This window comes from Anolis sagrei, chromosome 12 (assembly GCF_037176765.1).
Source record: "Anolis sagrei isolate rAnoSag1 chromosome 12, rAnoSag1.mat, whole genome shotgun sequence".
Lineage (NCBI taxonomy): Eukaryota > Metazoa > Chordata > Lepidosauria > Squamata > Dactyloidae > Anolis > Anolis sagrei.
The window spans coordinates 11,113,604-11,130,312 of NC_090032.1; the positions used below are offsets into that span (position 1 = coordinate 11,113,604).

The following is a 16,709-nucleotide window of genomic DNA, read 5'->3' on the forward strand; positions in this document are numbered from 1 at the left end:
TTTTCTTGGCTGCCGTGTTAAGGTCTGAATCCCACTCCACCTTGTTTCTGGCCCAAACAAACCTATCTCAGACTTTGCACCTGAACATTTTCCAGGGTCTCCCTCAATGGGATGCAGTGGCTACCCAAACCCGCTCTGGCCATTCTGCTGACCCGAAGGGCCAGCAAAACCATCACATGGACTCACTCTTGGAAGGAGAGAGTATAGACCTTCTTGATGGTCTGGACCCCCAACCGCTTCTTGCTTGGGTCCGCAGCCCGAATCACCACCTCCAGCACGGCACGGAAGCAGTGGGTCCGGAGCGTGGGGCTTTGATGCCGGAGCCGCTGGACGTAGTCCTCAATGGCATGGCAAGCCACTTCGCGGGCCTTGTAGGAGAGCCGATGTCCCGGAAGGGAGGAGACCCAACTGCTCAATGGGTAGCCCCATTCGGAGGGCTGGGGGCCAGGAGAAAGGGCCGCCTCATCTACTGTGGTGAGCTTCATGTAGCAGCAACCGACTGATGTGATGCCCACTACTTGTGGGCAGCGGGCAAAATACCGTAAAAGGGCAACACTCAGATCACCGCAGGCATGGAGTCCAGTGAGGAGGAGGTTATGGAGTCTAACAAGAGAGTCACTTGGCTCCTCTATGAAGCCCCCATCTTCTGGGGCAGCTTCTGCTCTTCTTCCTTCACGATGCACTACAGTGGGTGGGCATCCTTCCTTTTCAAAATCTGTGTCCAAAGCTGACCGTTTAGGGGGCACTCCAGCTGCTCCTCCTTCGCGACTTTGGTCCTTCCCAGGCTGCAGCAAGCGCACAAACTCTGACCACGGCGCCCTGGGGTCAACCCAGCCCACCACGTGGCATGGCGCTTTGTGAGAGATGCCATCTTGAGCCTGCAAGAAGGAGAGAGAAATAGAGTCAAGAGCCACACCTGAATCCGACAATACCTGGGCAAGGCCAGGCACTCTTTGGCACAAGCTGGAATGTGTCCAGAGGAGGCGACTAAAATGATCAAGGGTCTGGAGAACAAGCCCTATGAGGAGCGGCTTAGGGAACTGGGCATGTTTAGCCTGAAGAAGAGAAGGCTGAGAGGGGATATGATAGCCATGTATAAATATGTGAGAGGAAGCCACAGGGAGGAGGGAGCAAGCTTGTTTTCTGCTTCCCTGGAGACTAGGATGCGGAACAATGGCTTCAAACTACAAGAGAGGAGATTCCATCTGAACATGAGGAAGAACTTCCTGACTGTGAGAGCCGTTCAGCAGTGGAACTCTCTGCCCCGGAGTGTGGTGGAGGCTCCTTCTTTGGAAGCTTTTAAGCAGAGGCTGGATGGCCATCTGTCAGGGGTGATTTGAATGCAATATTCCTGCTTCTTGGCAGGGGGTTGGACTGGATGGCCCATGAGGTCTCTTCCAACTCTTTGATTCTATGATTCTATGGCTCAAGAGACATCTAAAGCCTGTCGAGGAATAATTTCCCCCCCTAGCAGAAACCATTTAATAAAAGTACTCAGTGATCCAGAGGGAAGAATTAAATAAATTAAATAAACCAAAGGTGTTACATTTCTGGATAATAATAATAATAATAATAATAATACACCGCAATGAGTCGCCCCTGGGCTGAGAATTGCGGTATATAAGCGAAGTAATATAATATAATAATAATATAATATAGTATAATAATATAATATAGTATATTGTATATACATATAATATTTATAATATTATAATGTAATACAATATAATACTAGTAATAATAATTCAATATTATAATTATAATTATATATTTAATTACATGTAATATTACTAATAATATTACAATATAATGGTATAGTGCAATATAGTAATATATACTGATATTGTACTATGCTAATAATATAATATATTGTATGAAAATATATATTGTAAGCCACTCTGAGTCCCCTTCGGGGTGAGAAGGGCGGCATATAAGCGCCATAAATAAATAAATAAATAAATAAATAAATAATGGGTTGTCGTTTTTTTCGGGCTATATTTTTTTTTTATTTACGACATTTATATGCCGCCCTTCTCACCCCAAAGGGGACTCAGAGCGGCTTACAAGATATATATACATACAATATATTATTAACATAGCACAATATCTGTTTTAAATATTGCTATATTGCACTATATCAATTATACTGTAATATTATTAGTAATATTACATGTAATATAAATATATAATATCATATTATTAGTAGTAGTATTATATTGCATTACATTACAATATTATAAATATTGGTCTAGAGGCATTCTCTTCTGACGTTTCGCCTGCATCTATATGGCAAGCATCCTCAGAGGTAGTGAGGTGGATGCTTGCCATAGATGCAGGTGAAACATCAGGAGAAAATGCCTCTAGTCCATGGCCATATAGCCCGAAAAAACCAACAACAACCCAGTGTTTCCGGCCATGAAAGCCTTCGACAATAATAATAATAATAATAATAATAATAATAATAATAATGTGTCCAGAGGAGGGCGACTAAAATGATCAAGGGTCTGGAGAACAAGCCCTATGAGGAGCGGCTTAGGGAACTGGGCATGTTTAGCCTGAAGAAGAGAAGGCTGAGAGGAGATATGATAGCCATGTATAAATATGTGAGAGGAAGCCACAGGGAGGAGGGAGCAAGCTTGTTTTCTGCTTCCTTGGAGACTAGGACGCAATGGAGCAATGGCTTCAAACGACAAGAGAGGAGATTCCATCTGAACATGAGGAAGAACTTCCTGACTGTGAGAGCCGTTCAGCAGTGGAACTCTCTGCCCCGGAGTGTGGTGGAATCTCCTCTCTTCCAACTCTTTGATTCTATGATTCTAAAATTCTGGCAGCCCAAGAACAAGCCATTCGAACCAATGCCATCAAGGCCAGACAACAGATCCCAAATGTAGACTCTGCAAGGAAGCAGATGAAACAATAGATCCCATCCTCAGCTGCTGCAAGAAGATGGCACAGACAGACTACAAGCAGAGGCACAACACCGTTGCTCAGATGATTCATTGGAACTTGTGCCACAAATGCCATCTGCCTGCGACAAAGAACGGGTGGGATCACAAACCGGGAAAAGTTACAGAGAATGAACACGCCAAATTTATTTATTTATTTATTTTGGGCACATCTACCCCGCCCTTCTCAACCCCCAAGCGGGGACTCAGGGCGGCTTACAACCGGCACAATTCGATGCCAACAATTCAACAGATAAAATTCATAACAACAATAGCCACAATAGTTAAAAACAATCAATTAATACAATAACAACTAAAAAGCCAATCTAGTGGCCAAATGTTCACCGAGTTCTAAAATCCATAAGTCCATTCAGCATTACCATAGCACTTTCCAAATTCTGGTCGTCATTACCTTGTCAGTCTGCCAGATTACCCAAAAGCCTGGTCCCATATCCATGTTTTCAGCTTCCTTCTGAAGGAGAGGAGGGATGTTGATGACCTAATTTCCCCGGGGAGTGAATTCCACAGGCGAGGGGCCACCACTGAGAAGGCCCTGTCCCTTGTCCCTACTAACCTCACTTGTGATAGAGGCGGGGCTGAGAGCAGAGCCTCCCCAGAAGATCTTAAACTCTGAGGTGGGCCATGGAAGGAGATACATTCGGACAGGTACGCTGGGCCCCTGGGACTTCCGGATTCAGACAGACAGAGTTTTGGAGCACAATACTCCTGACCTCACAATCATGTTAAAAAACAAAGTATGGATTGTCGATGTGGCAATCCAGCCGACAACAGGATTGCAGAGAAACAACAAGAAAAGCTGACATGATATGAGGATTTAAAGATGGAACTGCAAAGACTCTGGCACAAACCAGTAAAGGTGGTCCCAGTGGAGATCGGCACACTGGGTACAGTGCCGAAAGATTTGGCCTGCACTTAAACACAATCGGCTCTGACAAAATTATCATCTGCCAGCTGCAGAAGGCCACCTTCTGCATGCATTATTCACCGATACATCACACAGTCCTAGACACTTGGGAAGTGTCCGACATGTGATCCAATTCAACAACCAGCAGAGTGTCTGCTGTGGACTCATCTTGTGTTTCAAATAATAATAATACACTTTTAAAATATTCCACTCTATCTCCCCAAGAGGACTCAGAGCAGATTATAGTATATACTAGGCATTGATATAGTATATACTAGGCACTTAATATATTTGTTATACATTGTTTTACAGCAGATACATATTATTCAATTCAACCTAACATGCTTTTGGCATCTAGTGTTCTTTTTCTGTTTATACATATTGTCTATCTCTCACCGCTGTACTCCCCAACCCCCACCCCCTCCCAAGCCACGGCTTTTACATATCATCTGTTCAAAATTTCAATTTTTGTGGAGGTAACTTTCCTTCTTTATTTTTTCATTCTTTTCCAATAAATTTTCTCCATACATCATCAAAATCACTTGGTTTCTATATACCTCTTTTAACTTTTAATATACATGTCAGCTTATCATTTATTGACATTTTCCATACTTCCTTATACCACTCCTCTATTTGTATATTTATTTCTATTTTCCAGTTCCTTGCTATAAGCATCTTTATCCTCTTTTTCAATTGTTTATTATTATATAATGATAATAAAGCTATACTAGGACTTCTTTCTATTTTAATATTCATTATATCTTCTATTTCTCTAAATACTTTCCCCCAAAAATTATTTACATATTTACATTGCCACCACATATGTATATATGTTCCTGGTTCTTGACACCCTCTCCAACAATTTTTTGAATAGTTTTTATTTATATGTGCTATTCTTACTGGGAGCTCTGGCGTGGGCTGGTCCATGAGGTCACAAAGAGTCGGAGACGACTGAACGAATGAAGAACAACAATTCTTACTGGTGTTAGGTACCATTTCCACATTAACTTATAATAATTTTCTTTAACTCGTATTGATAAGTATTTTTAGATGTCTTTGTCGCCATAATTGTTGCCACTCTGTTTCATTTATTTTTATCCCTAAATCTTCTTCCCAGACCTCCTTGAGGGTGTTATTTTTTGTTTTTCCTTTCTTTATTTCAATTATTATCTTATATATTTTACTAGTTATTCCTTTCAGATTTTCATGCTCCTCTACAACCCTTCCATTTTGTATTATTTGTTCAAATTGGTTAAGCTTACTTCCGTTTTTATTTTTCCCCCCCAATTTTTAAACCATTGTTCTAATTGTATACAATGGAACCATGTCAATTTTATTTCTCTAAATTCTTCCATAATCGTTTCCTTCTTCATTCCAACCTTTATCCAATCCCCTATTCTGTCTAAAATTTTTTCCTTTAACTTTTTATCCATTACTTTTTTTAAAAAAATGGAAATTTATTTTCCATTACAATTGTGGTTATTACTGATTCATCCGTTATTAACATTCTCCTATATTTGTTCCATACTTCTAATGTATTGCTGGGAGGCTCCTTCAACACAGACCCTCATATCAGACTTACTTGGCTGCAGTCCTTCCTGTCTGTTCCCTGCTGAAGCGAGGGAGAGAGATTATTTCCTCTTTTAAAAACTTCTATGCTGCCTTATACTGATTCAGTTTCTTCTTTTATATTGGCTGGGACTTTCTGTGTGCTGTTAAACCATTGTACTTTATATCACAGGCAATGAAACACTCTTGTGTATAACGAAGTAACAGTTTATTTATAACTTCTGGCTCCAACGCTTGTGGTTACATTTGTGTTCTGTTGCAATCTTGAGGCTTACAGTCAGTATCATTTACTTGGTTAACTTTTCTGAATAAACTATCAATGCTTCATATTCACAAACATGTTACTTGCTTTACACACTCTTGGCTGAATTATATTCTGAACTAAGGCAACACTAGCCTTCTTTATATTCCTTAAAACTCAAGCTCTATTTAACTAACTGCTTCTCTATATCAGAAGTCTTTAACACATCTTCATAACTGCTTATTTCTATCAGGCACTCAAAAACCAACTCTCCTCTTCACACACAGATTCCTAACTGTCGTTTTCAAACTCCCACACTCTAACTGCCTCTTTTAGAACCTTGGCTCCGCCCCTTTGGAATGTTCAGCTCTGCTCTCCCCAATTGTCATTTTGGCCTAGCAGCCTTTTCAAATCCTGGGCCTACACTAATCTGCATATGACCAATCGGCTTCACATATGCAAATGAATCCTATCTCTGCTGTTGCTACCCTGTCTGTACCTATTCTTCCCTATCTGCCATATGTAAACATAGAGCTATACACCAAAACTTTAACATAGAGTAGCAATTTCACTACACCTGCCCCATCTTTGGATTCTCACCTGAGTGCCGTTGTTGCAATCTTTCTCCAACGCTTGAAGTAACTCCTGGTCAAACTTGGCAGCCTGACTGGCCAGCCGGGCATCACCCTCGAGCGCAGTGACTGGCAGATTGAGACCAAAGGCCAGGAAGCGGGAGAGATGGCCCTGGCAGGGCAGAAAAGGGAGTACAGTTAGGAACATCTCACACCATGTAGGGTTTTAAAAGAGGCTGACTAGTTGTGCCGGGCTTTTCCGCAATCCAGAATGTCAAATTGAGATATTTTTGAGAAAACCTGCCAGTACCCCCAAGAGCACCTGCTCAGGGAAAATCATGAGATGCATGTAGACTGCAATAAAGACGAAGGACGGGAGGGCAGCACTTGCAGCAAGCACACCACACACAAGATGGAGAACAAAGGACAAAACTACAAGGCAAAGCTGTGACTACAAGGCAAAGCTTTTATCTTGAGTTTCATAAAACAAAGTTACACACGCAGAAATCCAAACAGGATCTTTTAAACCTTTTGATTCTCCCTTCCTTCTACAGCACTCTAAACACTATAGAGGCCAATTAACTATTATCCTTAAAGAGGTATCTTTCATATAACAAACAGTTCCCAATTCTCTTCCTTCCTTCCGCCTTCAAAACTCCTAACCCTTCTTCCACAACAAGCTCCTAACTAACACACCCTCCTAATTAACACACCCTAACTAACACACCCTCGCACACAGGGCCAGGCCAGACAGTAGGGAGTTACTACTGTATTTTATATTTTGCCTTTGCTGCCTCCAATTATTTATTAAAGGTTTCTTTTGCTACTACCAGTTTATTATTTTATAGGTCACCTCCTTCAATTGAATGTCTTAAAAGCCACATGAAGACTTCAGTTGGAATAACACAGGAATATGTTGTTTATTTGGAACAGTCAATATGCATAATGGTTATTATTTATTATTATTTAAAACCTTTATATCCCGATCTTCTCAACCTCTGTAGAGGGACTCAGACTGGCTTACAGCAAGGATTCAATGCTAATGGTACAATCTAAAAACATCATATAATAACGAGTTAAAATACATATCAATTAAAATTACAAATGAGCCAAATTGCCAAGATAAAATCATGTTTCAATTAACTTGTCAGGCATTACTTCTTACAGAGGATGGTACTTTTACCTTGAGTTTCTTAAAACAAAGTTACATGCAGAAATCCAAATAGGATCTTTTAAACCTTTTGATTCTCCCTTCCTTCTACAGCACTCTAAACACTATAGAGGCCAATTAACTATTGTCCTCAAAGAGGTATCTTTCATATAACAAACAGTTTCCAATTCTCTTCCTTCCTTCCTTCCCCCTTCAAAACTCCTAACTCTTCTTCTTCCACACCAAGCTACTAACTAAGTCAAAAATGCCTGCCTCAGCTTCTTCTCTATATCATCATATCATATTCATATTTAATTACTTATTAATCGCCCTTCATCCGAGAATGCTCTAGGCGATTTACAGCTAAATTGTAAAAGATAAAATACATACATACAGAATTTAAGAATTAACAGAGATCGAATGCTCTAGTAAAAAGCCAGGTCTTAAGTGCTAGAGTAAAAGGTCCTAAGTCATGCATTGCTCTCATGTAGGGCGGCAAGGAATTCCACAAGGCAGGGGCAGAAATAGAGAAAGCCCATCTGCGCCTGGTCCTTTCCAAGTGCACTTCTCTAGGACCCGGTATATGGAGTAAGTCATGTTGGGCTGGTCGTTGCGACCTCCGATGATGGGAGAAGGAGAGGCGGTCCCTAAGGTACGATGGACCCTGGCCGTAAAGAATTTTAAAGGTCAGAACTAACATCTTATACAGGCCACGGTACTCCGTTGGAAGCCAATGCAAATACCGCAACACGGGTGTTATATGGCATTTCATGGGCATTCTTGTGAGTAACCTGGCTGCCGCATTCTGAACAATACGGAGCTTTCGGGTTGTAGACATCGGAAGGCCAACATACAGGGCGTTGCAATAGTCCAGCCTAGACGTGACCGTGGCATGGATGACCATTGCCAGAGCCTTGTCAGATAGGTAGGGTGCCAGTTGCCTCGCTTGTCGTAGATGGAAATAGGCTTGTTTGCTGGCAGCAGTGACCTGAGCTTCCATTGTCAGCTGCGAATCCAGGACGACACCTAAGCTCTTAACAGTGGTTGATGGAGATAGGGCGGCACCAGCGAAGGTGGGTAACGGAGGAGTCAGACCTGCCGGGCGGCCATGCCAGAGAATCTCAGTCTTCGCTGGGTTCACCTTCAGTCTGCTAGCACGTAGCCAGTTCGACAGAGCCTCCAGACATTGGGTGAAATTGTCTGGAATTGATGTTGCTCCAAGCTCCAGGCATAGAAGGAGTTGGGTATCGTCCGCATATTGGTAGCAGTACAGACCGAAACTCCGAGCCAAACTAGCAAGGGGTCCAACATAGATGTTGAAGAGGAGAGGAGAGAGCATTGCACCTTGGGGGACCCCACATAGGAGGGGGGATCTATCGGAGACTTGATCCATGTACTCCACGCGTTGACTCTGGTTCCGGAGAAATGAGTTGAACCAATTGAGGGCCTGACCACAAACTCCGGACATGGCAAGACAGTGAATCATTAGATCATAGTCGACGGTGTCAAACGCTGCGGTAAGGTCGAGAAGCACCAGTAGCGCGGATCCACCGTTGTCAGACTGGTGACTGAGTTCATCCGTAATGGCAACCAGGGCTGTCTCCGTCCCATGACCCGGGCGAAAACCTGACTGGAAAGGGTCCAGGCCAGCTGTGTCATCCAGGAATTGTTGCAATTGTCCCAGTACAGCACGCTCTATCACCTTGCCTAAGAATGCCTCTGGCTCCGCATTTCCCTCCAATTTCATCAACCAATCAGACTGCACTTCTAGATAAGAGGCTGCCTGATGGCTCCACCCCTCAGCTCTCCATAGCCGCATTATCACGGGGTGTCTGCGCCCTACACCACTGGAGAAATTACACTGCTTAGCCAGTATTGCACCACCTGACATCCGCCGAGAAGTAGCAGCCAATAGTGAAAGGACCAAGGCAGAGACATCTCCAGCTCATCCCTTGTTTGGGTATCAGCCCACACGCCAACGACTTAAATCTAGGCATAGTTTTCTAAGATCTACAGAGACACTCGCTGGAACACTTCAGCAAGCGAGAGTCCAAAAGTGGCAGGCCCAAACCCAGTACCTCAACCAATGGCTGATACCCAGTGAGAGACTCTCTCCTGGGCACACAGAAGACTGGGTGACTTGGAAGGCACTGAACAGACTGCGCTCTGGCACTACGAGATGCAGAGCCAACCTTCAGAAATGGGGCTACAAAGTGGAATCCTCGGCATGCGAGTGTGGAGAAAAGCAAACCACTGACCACCTGCTGCAATGCAACCTGAGCCCTGCCACATGCACAATGGAGGATCTTCTTGCAGCAACACCGGAAGCACTCCAAGTGGCCAGATACTGGTCAAAGGACATTTAACCAACAACCAAACTCACAAGATGTGTATTTTTCTGTCTGTTTGCTTTGTTTTGTTAGAAATGTAATATATAATGGACTGGCTGCTCTGACACGACAAATAAAAAAAAAAAGCTTTAGTAAGCCGGACCTGTTTTCTGCCTTTTACACCAACCCTTGAAAGTAGGCCAATCCATTACAGAGACCTACCTGCCCAGAACCCACATCGACAACATGGCGGCACCCAGTGAGATCGCTCAGCCTCTTCACCACCTGCAGGGAAGAGGAAACATCTGCCGTGATGGATCTCCTTCAACTGGGAGGAGAAGGAAACAGGGATTGGGGGTGATCACCTACAGAGGCATTGATAGGTGCCCCTTCCTTAAAGAGCGCTGTGAGTGCCGCCTCAGGTCAAAGGACTCTCCCATCTTGTTTTCCCTTGCTGCTGACCCACAGCAGGCAGATGTGATGCTTCTGCCTCGGCCCATGCAGAGCCCCTTACCTGCCCCAGTCGTTGGATTTCGTGTTGCTTCTTGGGCTTGACGTGCTTCCGGAAGAGGGGGTGCAGCCTGGCACTCTGGCAGGGGTTCTCCTGGAACTCTTCTGGCCTCCCAAGCCCCACGAAGCCCCCTTGCCCCTTGGCTCTTCTAGGAAATGCCAAAGAGTGAGCGGTGGCTTTGAAGGCCAGCAGCGAGAGTGGCCAAACGGAGCTGTAGCTGGATGACAAGAGAGTCAATACATAGAGGGAAAGCTCTTAGAGCCAGAGAAGGAAAGGAGGCAACAAGTGGGGTGGGGATTGTAGAGGGGCTCCTTGCTCCAGTATAGAGAAGGAACAATCCCCTTGGTTTGGAACTCAGTTGCACGTATTTATTGTGTCAGAAACGAATTGAGAATACAGTTATACGAGGGTTGAAAGAAAAGTAAATGTCATAAATAAATAAAATAATAAATAATAATCCAGTTCAAAGGAGGTAATGTGGATTGGGTTGTTGTAGGTTTCTTCGGGCTATATGGCCATGGTCTAGAGGCATTCTCTCCTGACGTTTCGCCTGCATCTATGGTGACTACCTACTACCTCTGAGGATGCTTGCCATAGATGCAGGCGAAACTTCAGGAGAGAATGCCTCTAGACCATGGCCATATAGCCCGAAAAAAACTACAACAACCCAATGATTCCGGCCATGAAAGCCTTCGACAATAATGTGGATTATCGAATTTGATAATCTGGATCATATGGCAGTATAGAAGGGGCCTAAAATATACCCCAGTTTTAGAGATGTTTATATAAGGTGGGGAAGGGAGTCTGTAATTGAAGAAATATTACTAATAATATTACAATATAATGGCATAGTACAATATAGGTTTTTTTTGTCGTGTCAGAAACTGCAAGTCGCTTCTGGTGTGAGAGAATTGGCCGTCTGCAAGGACGTTGGCCAGGGGACGCCTGGATGATTAGATGTTTTTATCATCCTTGTGGGAGGCTTCTCTCATGTCCCCGCATGAGGAGCTGGAGCTGACAGAGGGAGCTCGTCCGTGCTCTCCCCAGATTTGAACTACGACCTGTCAGTTTTCAGTCCTGCCGGCAAAGGGGTTTAACCCACTGCTCCGCCGGGGGCTCCTAGGACAATATAGTAATATATAATACTGATATTGTATTATGCTAATAATATAATATATTGTATGTATATATATCTTGTAAGCTGCTCTGAGTCCCCTTCAGGGTGAGAAGGGCAGCATAGAAATGTCATAAATAAATAAATAAATACAATATGTAATGGAAGGACAGGGTGTGGTGGGTCTGTGGCAGCCGTTAGGGGGAAAATAAAATAATAAAGGGAAATCATAATAATCTAGAATAAAATTGAAGATTTTTGTTCCTACCTTGAATCTGAAAAGACCAGTTCTAATTTTGCAAGCACGCAAAACCCGCAGATGATTGACACGGGGTCAGGTTGCTCTATCCATGTTTGCTCTAGCCTGTTTATTCTAGCCAATGTTGACATAGATATTAAGTCAACAAGAGAATTTGGCAAGACAAAGAAATCAATAATATTGATCCAAGACTTGGAACATCTAAGGTCATATGGTGAGAGAGCGCCATCCTCTGACCACTTAATGTAAATAGCAGGCAATTTCAGACACGCTTTTATTTTAAGTGCATTCCTTCATGGTCTTCATATTAAGAAATAAGTTATAATGAAATAATTAAGGCTGGATTGATTAGGAGATTGCCTTGATCAAATCTTATGTTATAAGCATATAAAAGTTATAATTAAATTAGAGATTTAAAGGATTTGAACATATACGTGTCATATTAGAGTAACGGGTGAAAGTTGAGATAAGTTATATAACCGAGCAGATGTTTGGGGTCACAATGTGCCTGCCAAGACCTGATAAAGATGTCCTTGGCAACTATTATTATTATTATTATTATTATTATTATTACTTTATTTGTACCCCGCTAGCACCTCCCAAAGGATTTGATGCGGCTTACACTGGCCGGAGCCTCAAAACACAATACAACAAAACAATATCAAAGCAAATTAAAACAGTTAAGCAAAGTAAACAACAAACAATAACAATACATCAGGACACTTTAAAACTGGGCTGGCCAGAGTAGTGGGTACAGCATTAAAAATGCTGAAGTGGTGGAAGGAGTGTAGGATTATAAGGTAAGTGCACTGTGCGGCGTGCAATGATCTTGGTTCTACTAAAGTGCTTCTAGGACTTGGTATTGGGGTTCCTAATCTGAGAAGGCACATCGGAACAGCCAGGTTTTCAAATTCTTTCTGAAGACTGCCAATGTGGGGGCCTGTCTAAGATCTTTTGGGAGAGCGTTCCAAAGTCGGGGGGGGGGGCACCACAGAAAAAGCCCTGTCTCTTGTCCCCACCAAGCTCGCTTGCGATGCAGGCGGGATCACAAGCAGGGCCTCTCCAGATGACCGAAGAGAACGTGTGGGTTCGTAGACAGCGATGCGGTCACGCAGGTAGGGTGGTCCCAAACCGTTCAGGGCTTTGTAGGTGAGCACATGCACCTTGAATTGGGACCGGAAGATGAACGGCAGCCAATGGAGCTCCTTAAACAGGAGGGTTGACCTCTCTCTGTAATGGGCCCCGGTTAGCATCCTGGCTGCTGCCTGTTGGACCAATTGGAATTTCCGAGCAGTTTTCAAGGGCAGCCCTATGTAGAGCGCGTTGCAGTAATCCAATCTAGAGGTGACCAAGGCGTGGACCACCCCGGCCAGATCAGCCAACTATATATGAAAACACCTGTTAATGATTGTATTGTGTAAATGTCAGATCCTTTGTGCATAATGTCAGATCCTTTGTGTATAAAACAAGTAATTTTATGCTATAAAAACTGGAACAATTGCGACTTCAAAGTTGTGACAGACATTGGAACTGTTCATCCTATCCTCTGCGGAGATAGTAATAAATGCCTGGAAATCCGCCAAGCTGTCTCTCCATCTTCCTTCCTTCTCCAAAAGCACTCTAATGATCTCGGGTAATGTATATTCCGCAAAAGGTCAACAGGATCTATAAAGTTTACCTGGCCTCTGGGGTGGTCCTGTTTTCCAGCAAGAGAGCAGCCAACTGTGGGGAGCTGAGACCGTCCAGAGCCGCCTGCCAGGAAAGAGGGAGGCTGCCCCACAAGCTGTCTGTGAAAAACTCCTGCAAGACAGAAAGAAACCAGAGGCAGCGAAGAAGATGGAGGTGGCGTCCCAAAGGCCCACCACTCTCCAACCCCCAAATGACGTGACGTACAATGATGTAGGCATCCGCAATGTGGTTGTAAAGGGAGAGGAAGCGAGTAATGTCTGCCGCTAAGCGTTTCTGCTCCTCCAGCGAGGTCTTCATGGCAGAAGCCCACTGAAAACAAGGAAAGAGGGTCTACGAGAGGACAAAGAAATGCTAAGGCGAAAGAAGCCACCCAGAAGCATTCTTCATGCAATGTGTTGTCGAAGGTTTCCTTGGCCAGAATCACTGTGAGTTTTCCGGACTGTATGGCCATATTCTATAAGCATTCTCTCCTGGCATTTTGCCCACATCTATAGCAGGCATCTTCAAAGGTTGGGCTGTAGCACAGCTGGTAAATCACCAGCAGCGAGAGATCACTGCCGACCAAAAGGTTGCCAGTTCGAAGCCTGGGTTGGGGTGAGCACCCAACTGTCAGCCCAGCTTACTGTCCACCTAAGCAGCTTGAGAACTGTAAGTAGAGAAATTAGGTACCACTTAAAGTAGGTAAATTAGGTACCGCTTGAAACTTAATGGAGCCCCTCGTACAGCTGAGCTGCTGAACTTGCTGATCAAAAGGTTGCAGTGTCAAATCCGGCGTGAGCCCCTACTGTTAGCCCCAGCTTCTGCCAACCCAGCAGTTCAAAAACATGCAAATGTGAGTAGATCAAAAGGTACTTCTCCGGTGGGAAGGTAACGGCGCTCGATGCAGTCATGCCGGCCACCTTTACCATTATTATTATTATTATTATTATTATATTCAACAGGTACCACTTCTGCGGAAACGTAACAGTACTCCATACAGTCATGCCGGCCACATGACCTTGGAGGTGTCTACAGACAACGCCGGCTCTTTGGCTTAGAAATGGAGATGAGCACCAATCCCTGGAGTTGCACAGGACTGTCACGGGAAAATCTTTACCATTATTATTATTATTATTATTATTATTATAATCAACAGGTACCACTTCTGCGGAAACGTAACAGTCATGCTGGCCGCATGTCATGCTGTCATGCTGGCCACATGACCTTGGAGGTGTCTACGGACAACACTGGCTCTTTGGCTTAGAAATTGAGATGAGCACCAACCCCCAGAGTTGCATAGGACTGTCACGGGAAAACCTTTATCATTATATTATTATTATATTCAATAGGTACAACTTCTGCGGAAACATAACAGTGCTCCATGCAGTCATGCTGGCCACATGACCTTGGAGGTTGTCTATGGACAATGCCAGCTCTTCAGCTTAGAAAAGGAGATGAGCAAGTGTGAATGTTGTAATTGGCCAGCTTGATTAGCATTGAATGGCTTTGCAACTTCAAAGCGTGGCTGCTTCCTGCCTGGGGGAACCTTTTATTGGGAGGACAGTAAATAAAGATTTAAGGTTTTCCCCTGACATTAAGTCCAGTCGTGTCCAACTCTGGAGGTTGGTACTCATCTCCATTTGTAAGCTAAAGAGCCAGTGTTGTCTGTAGACACCTCCAAGATCATGTGGCCAGCATGACTGCATTCTCGCCGGAGTGGTACCTATTGATCTATTCACATTTGCATGTTTTCGAACTGCTACGTTGGCAGTAGATGGGGATAACAGTGGGAGCTCACCCCACTCCCCAGATTCAAAGCGACAGCAAGTTCAGCAGCTCAGTGGTGTAACCCGCTGTGCCACTAGGGGCTTCCAAGTAAATAAAGAGGTACACTCAAAACACAGGGGAATTCCAGACATGAAACAATCAGGGCCAGCTAACACCTCCCAACAAAGGATTCCCCCAGGCAGGAAGCAGCCAGGCTTTGAAGCTGCAATGCCATTCAATGCTACTCAAGGTGGCCAATGGCAAGATTCCCACTTGCCTCCAACAGACAAGAGTTCTTTCTTCCACCTAGTCATTATTCCACTGATATATAAACCCCATTTGCCTAGTTTCCAAAAGACCTCACAATAATAATAGTAATATAGTAATAATATAATAATAAAGTAATACAATATATAATATAATACTATAGAATCATAGAATCAAAGAGTTGGAAGAGACCTCCTGGGCCATCCAGTCCAACCCCATTCTGCCAAGAAGCAGGAATATTGCATTCAAATCACCTCTGACAGATGGCCATCCAGCCTCTGTTTAAAAGCTTCCAAAGAAGGAGCCTCCACCACACTCCGGGGCAGAGAGTTCCACTGCTGAACGGCTCTCACAGTCAGGAAGTTCTTCCTCGTGTTCAGATGGAATCTCCTCTCTTGTAGTTTGAAGCCATTGTTCCGCGTCCTAGTCTCCAAGGAAGCAGAAAACAAGCTTGCTCCCTCCTCCCTGTGGCTTCCTCTCACATATTTATACATGGCTATCATATCCCCTCTCAGCCTTCTCTTCTTCAGGCTAAACATGCCCAGCTCCTTAAGCCGCTCCTCATAGGGCTTGTTCTCTATCATATATAATAATAAATAATTATTAATAATAATAAATATAAGGTAATATAGTATAATATAGTATAATATAATATAATAGTAATAATAATATACAGTTGTTTATTTGCATGCGAAGCTGCCATTGGTGGGAGGAGGCCCCGCCCCTAAATAACAGTCCAAATGGGACTTCCATCCTCTATTGAATGAATGGGAGGGACCTAATGCGGGGACTCATATTTGCATACGAGGCTGCTATTGGTGGAAGGAGGAGGCCCCGCCCCCAAATAGCAGCTCCCAATGAGACTTCCATCCTCTCTTGAGTGAATGGATGGGGATACATATTTGCATACGAGGCTGCTATTGGTGGGAGAAGGAGGCCCCGCCCCCAAATAGCAGCTCCCAATGAGACTTCCATCCTCTCTTGAGTGAATGGAAGGGGATACATATTTGCATACGAGGCTGCTATTGGTGGGAAGAGGAGGCCCCGCCCCCAAAAGCAGCTCCCAATGAGACTTCCATCCTCTCTTGAGTGAATGGAAGGGGATACATATTTGCATACGAGGCTGCTATTGGTGGAAGAAGGAGGCCCCGCCCCCAAATAGCAGCTCCGAATGAGACTGCCATCCTCTCTTGAGTTAATGAAAGAGACCAAATGCGGGGACTCACTAGACCACCTCTCTCTCCCCTCTCCTTGTCCTAATGGTTCCGTCCCAAAGGCGCGCCTGCGCAGTCGCAACTTACAGCTTTCCCGGCTGCGTTCCTCGAAACACGTTTGGTCCTTCTCAGCTCCCTTCGCTTGAGGGCGGAAAAGGGACTTCAGTGGCAACTCTG

At 44.1% G+C, this 16,709-nt stretch overlaps 1 protein-coding gene across 3 annotated transcripts in view; it reads right to left on the bottom strand.

Annotated features, from left to right (window-relative positions):
* LOC132764289 (methyltransferase-like protein 25B) overlaps positions 1 to 16,708 on the bottom strand; it is a 47,656-nt gene extending 30,948 nt beyond the window's left edge. For 2 of the 3 annotated variants that reach the window (XM_067472425.1, XM_060758217.2), the window contains exons 1-7: positions 16,620 to 16,708; positions 13,510 to 13,614; positions 13,295 to 13,416; positions 10,247 to 10,460; positions 9,955 to 10,017; positions 6,281 to 6,424; positions 187 to 878 (exon numbers count right to left, since the gene is read on the bottom strand). In XM_067472425.1, coding sequence (XP_067328526.1) covers positions 187 to 878; positions 6,281 to 6,424; positions 9,955 to 10,017; positions 10,247 to 10,460; positions 13,295 to 13,416; positions 13,510 to 13,602 — 1,328 coding nt within the window. In that variant the 5' untranslated portion in view covers positions 13,603 to 13,614; positions 16,620 to 16,708. Of the gene's footprint in view, positions 1 to 186; positions 879 to 6,280; positions 6,425 to 9,954; positions 10,018 to 10,246; positions 10,461 to 13,294; positions 13,417 to 13,509; positions 13,636 to 16,619 lie in introns of all 3 variants that reach the window. The other variant, XM_067472426.1, reaches the window with a different exon arrangement.
* Position 16,709: the final 1 nt, after the last annotated feature.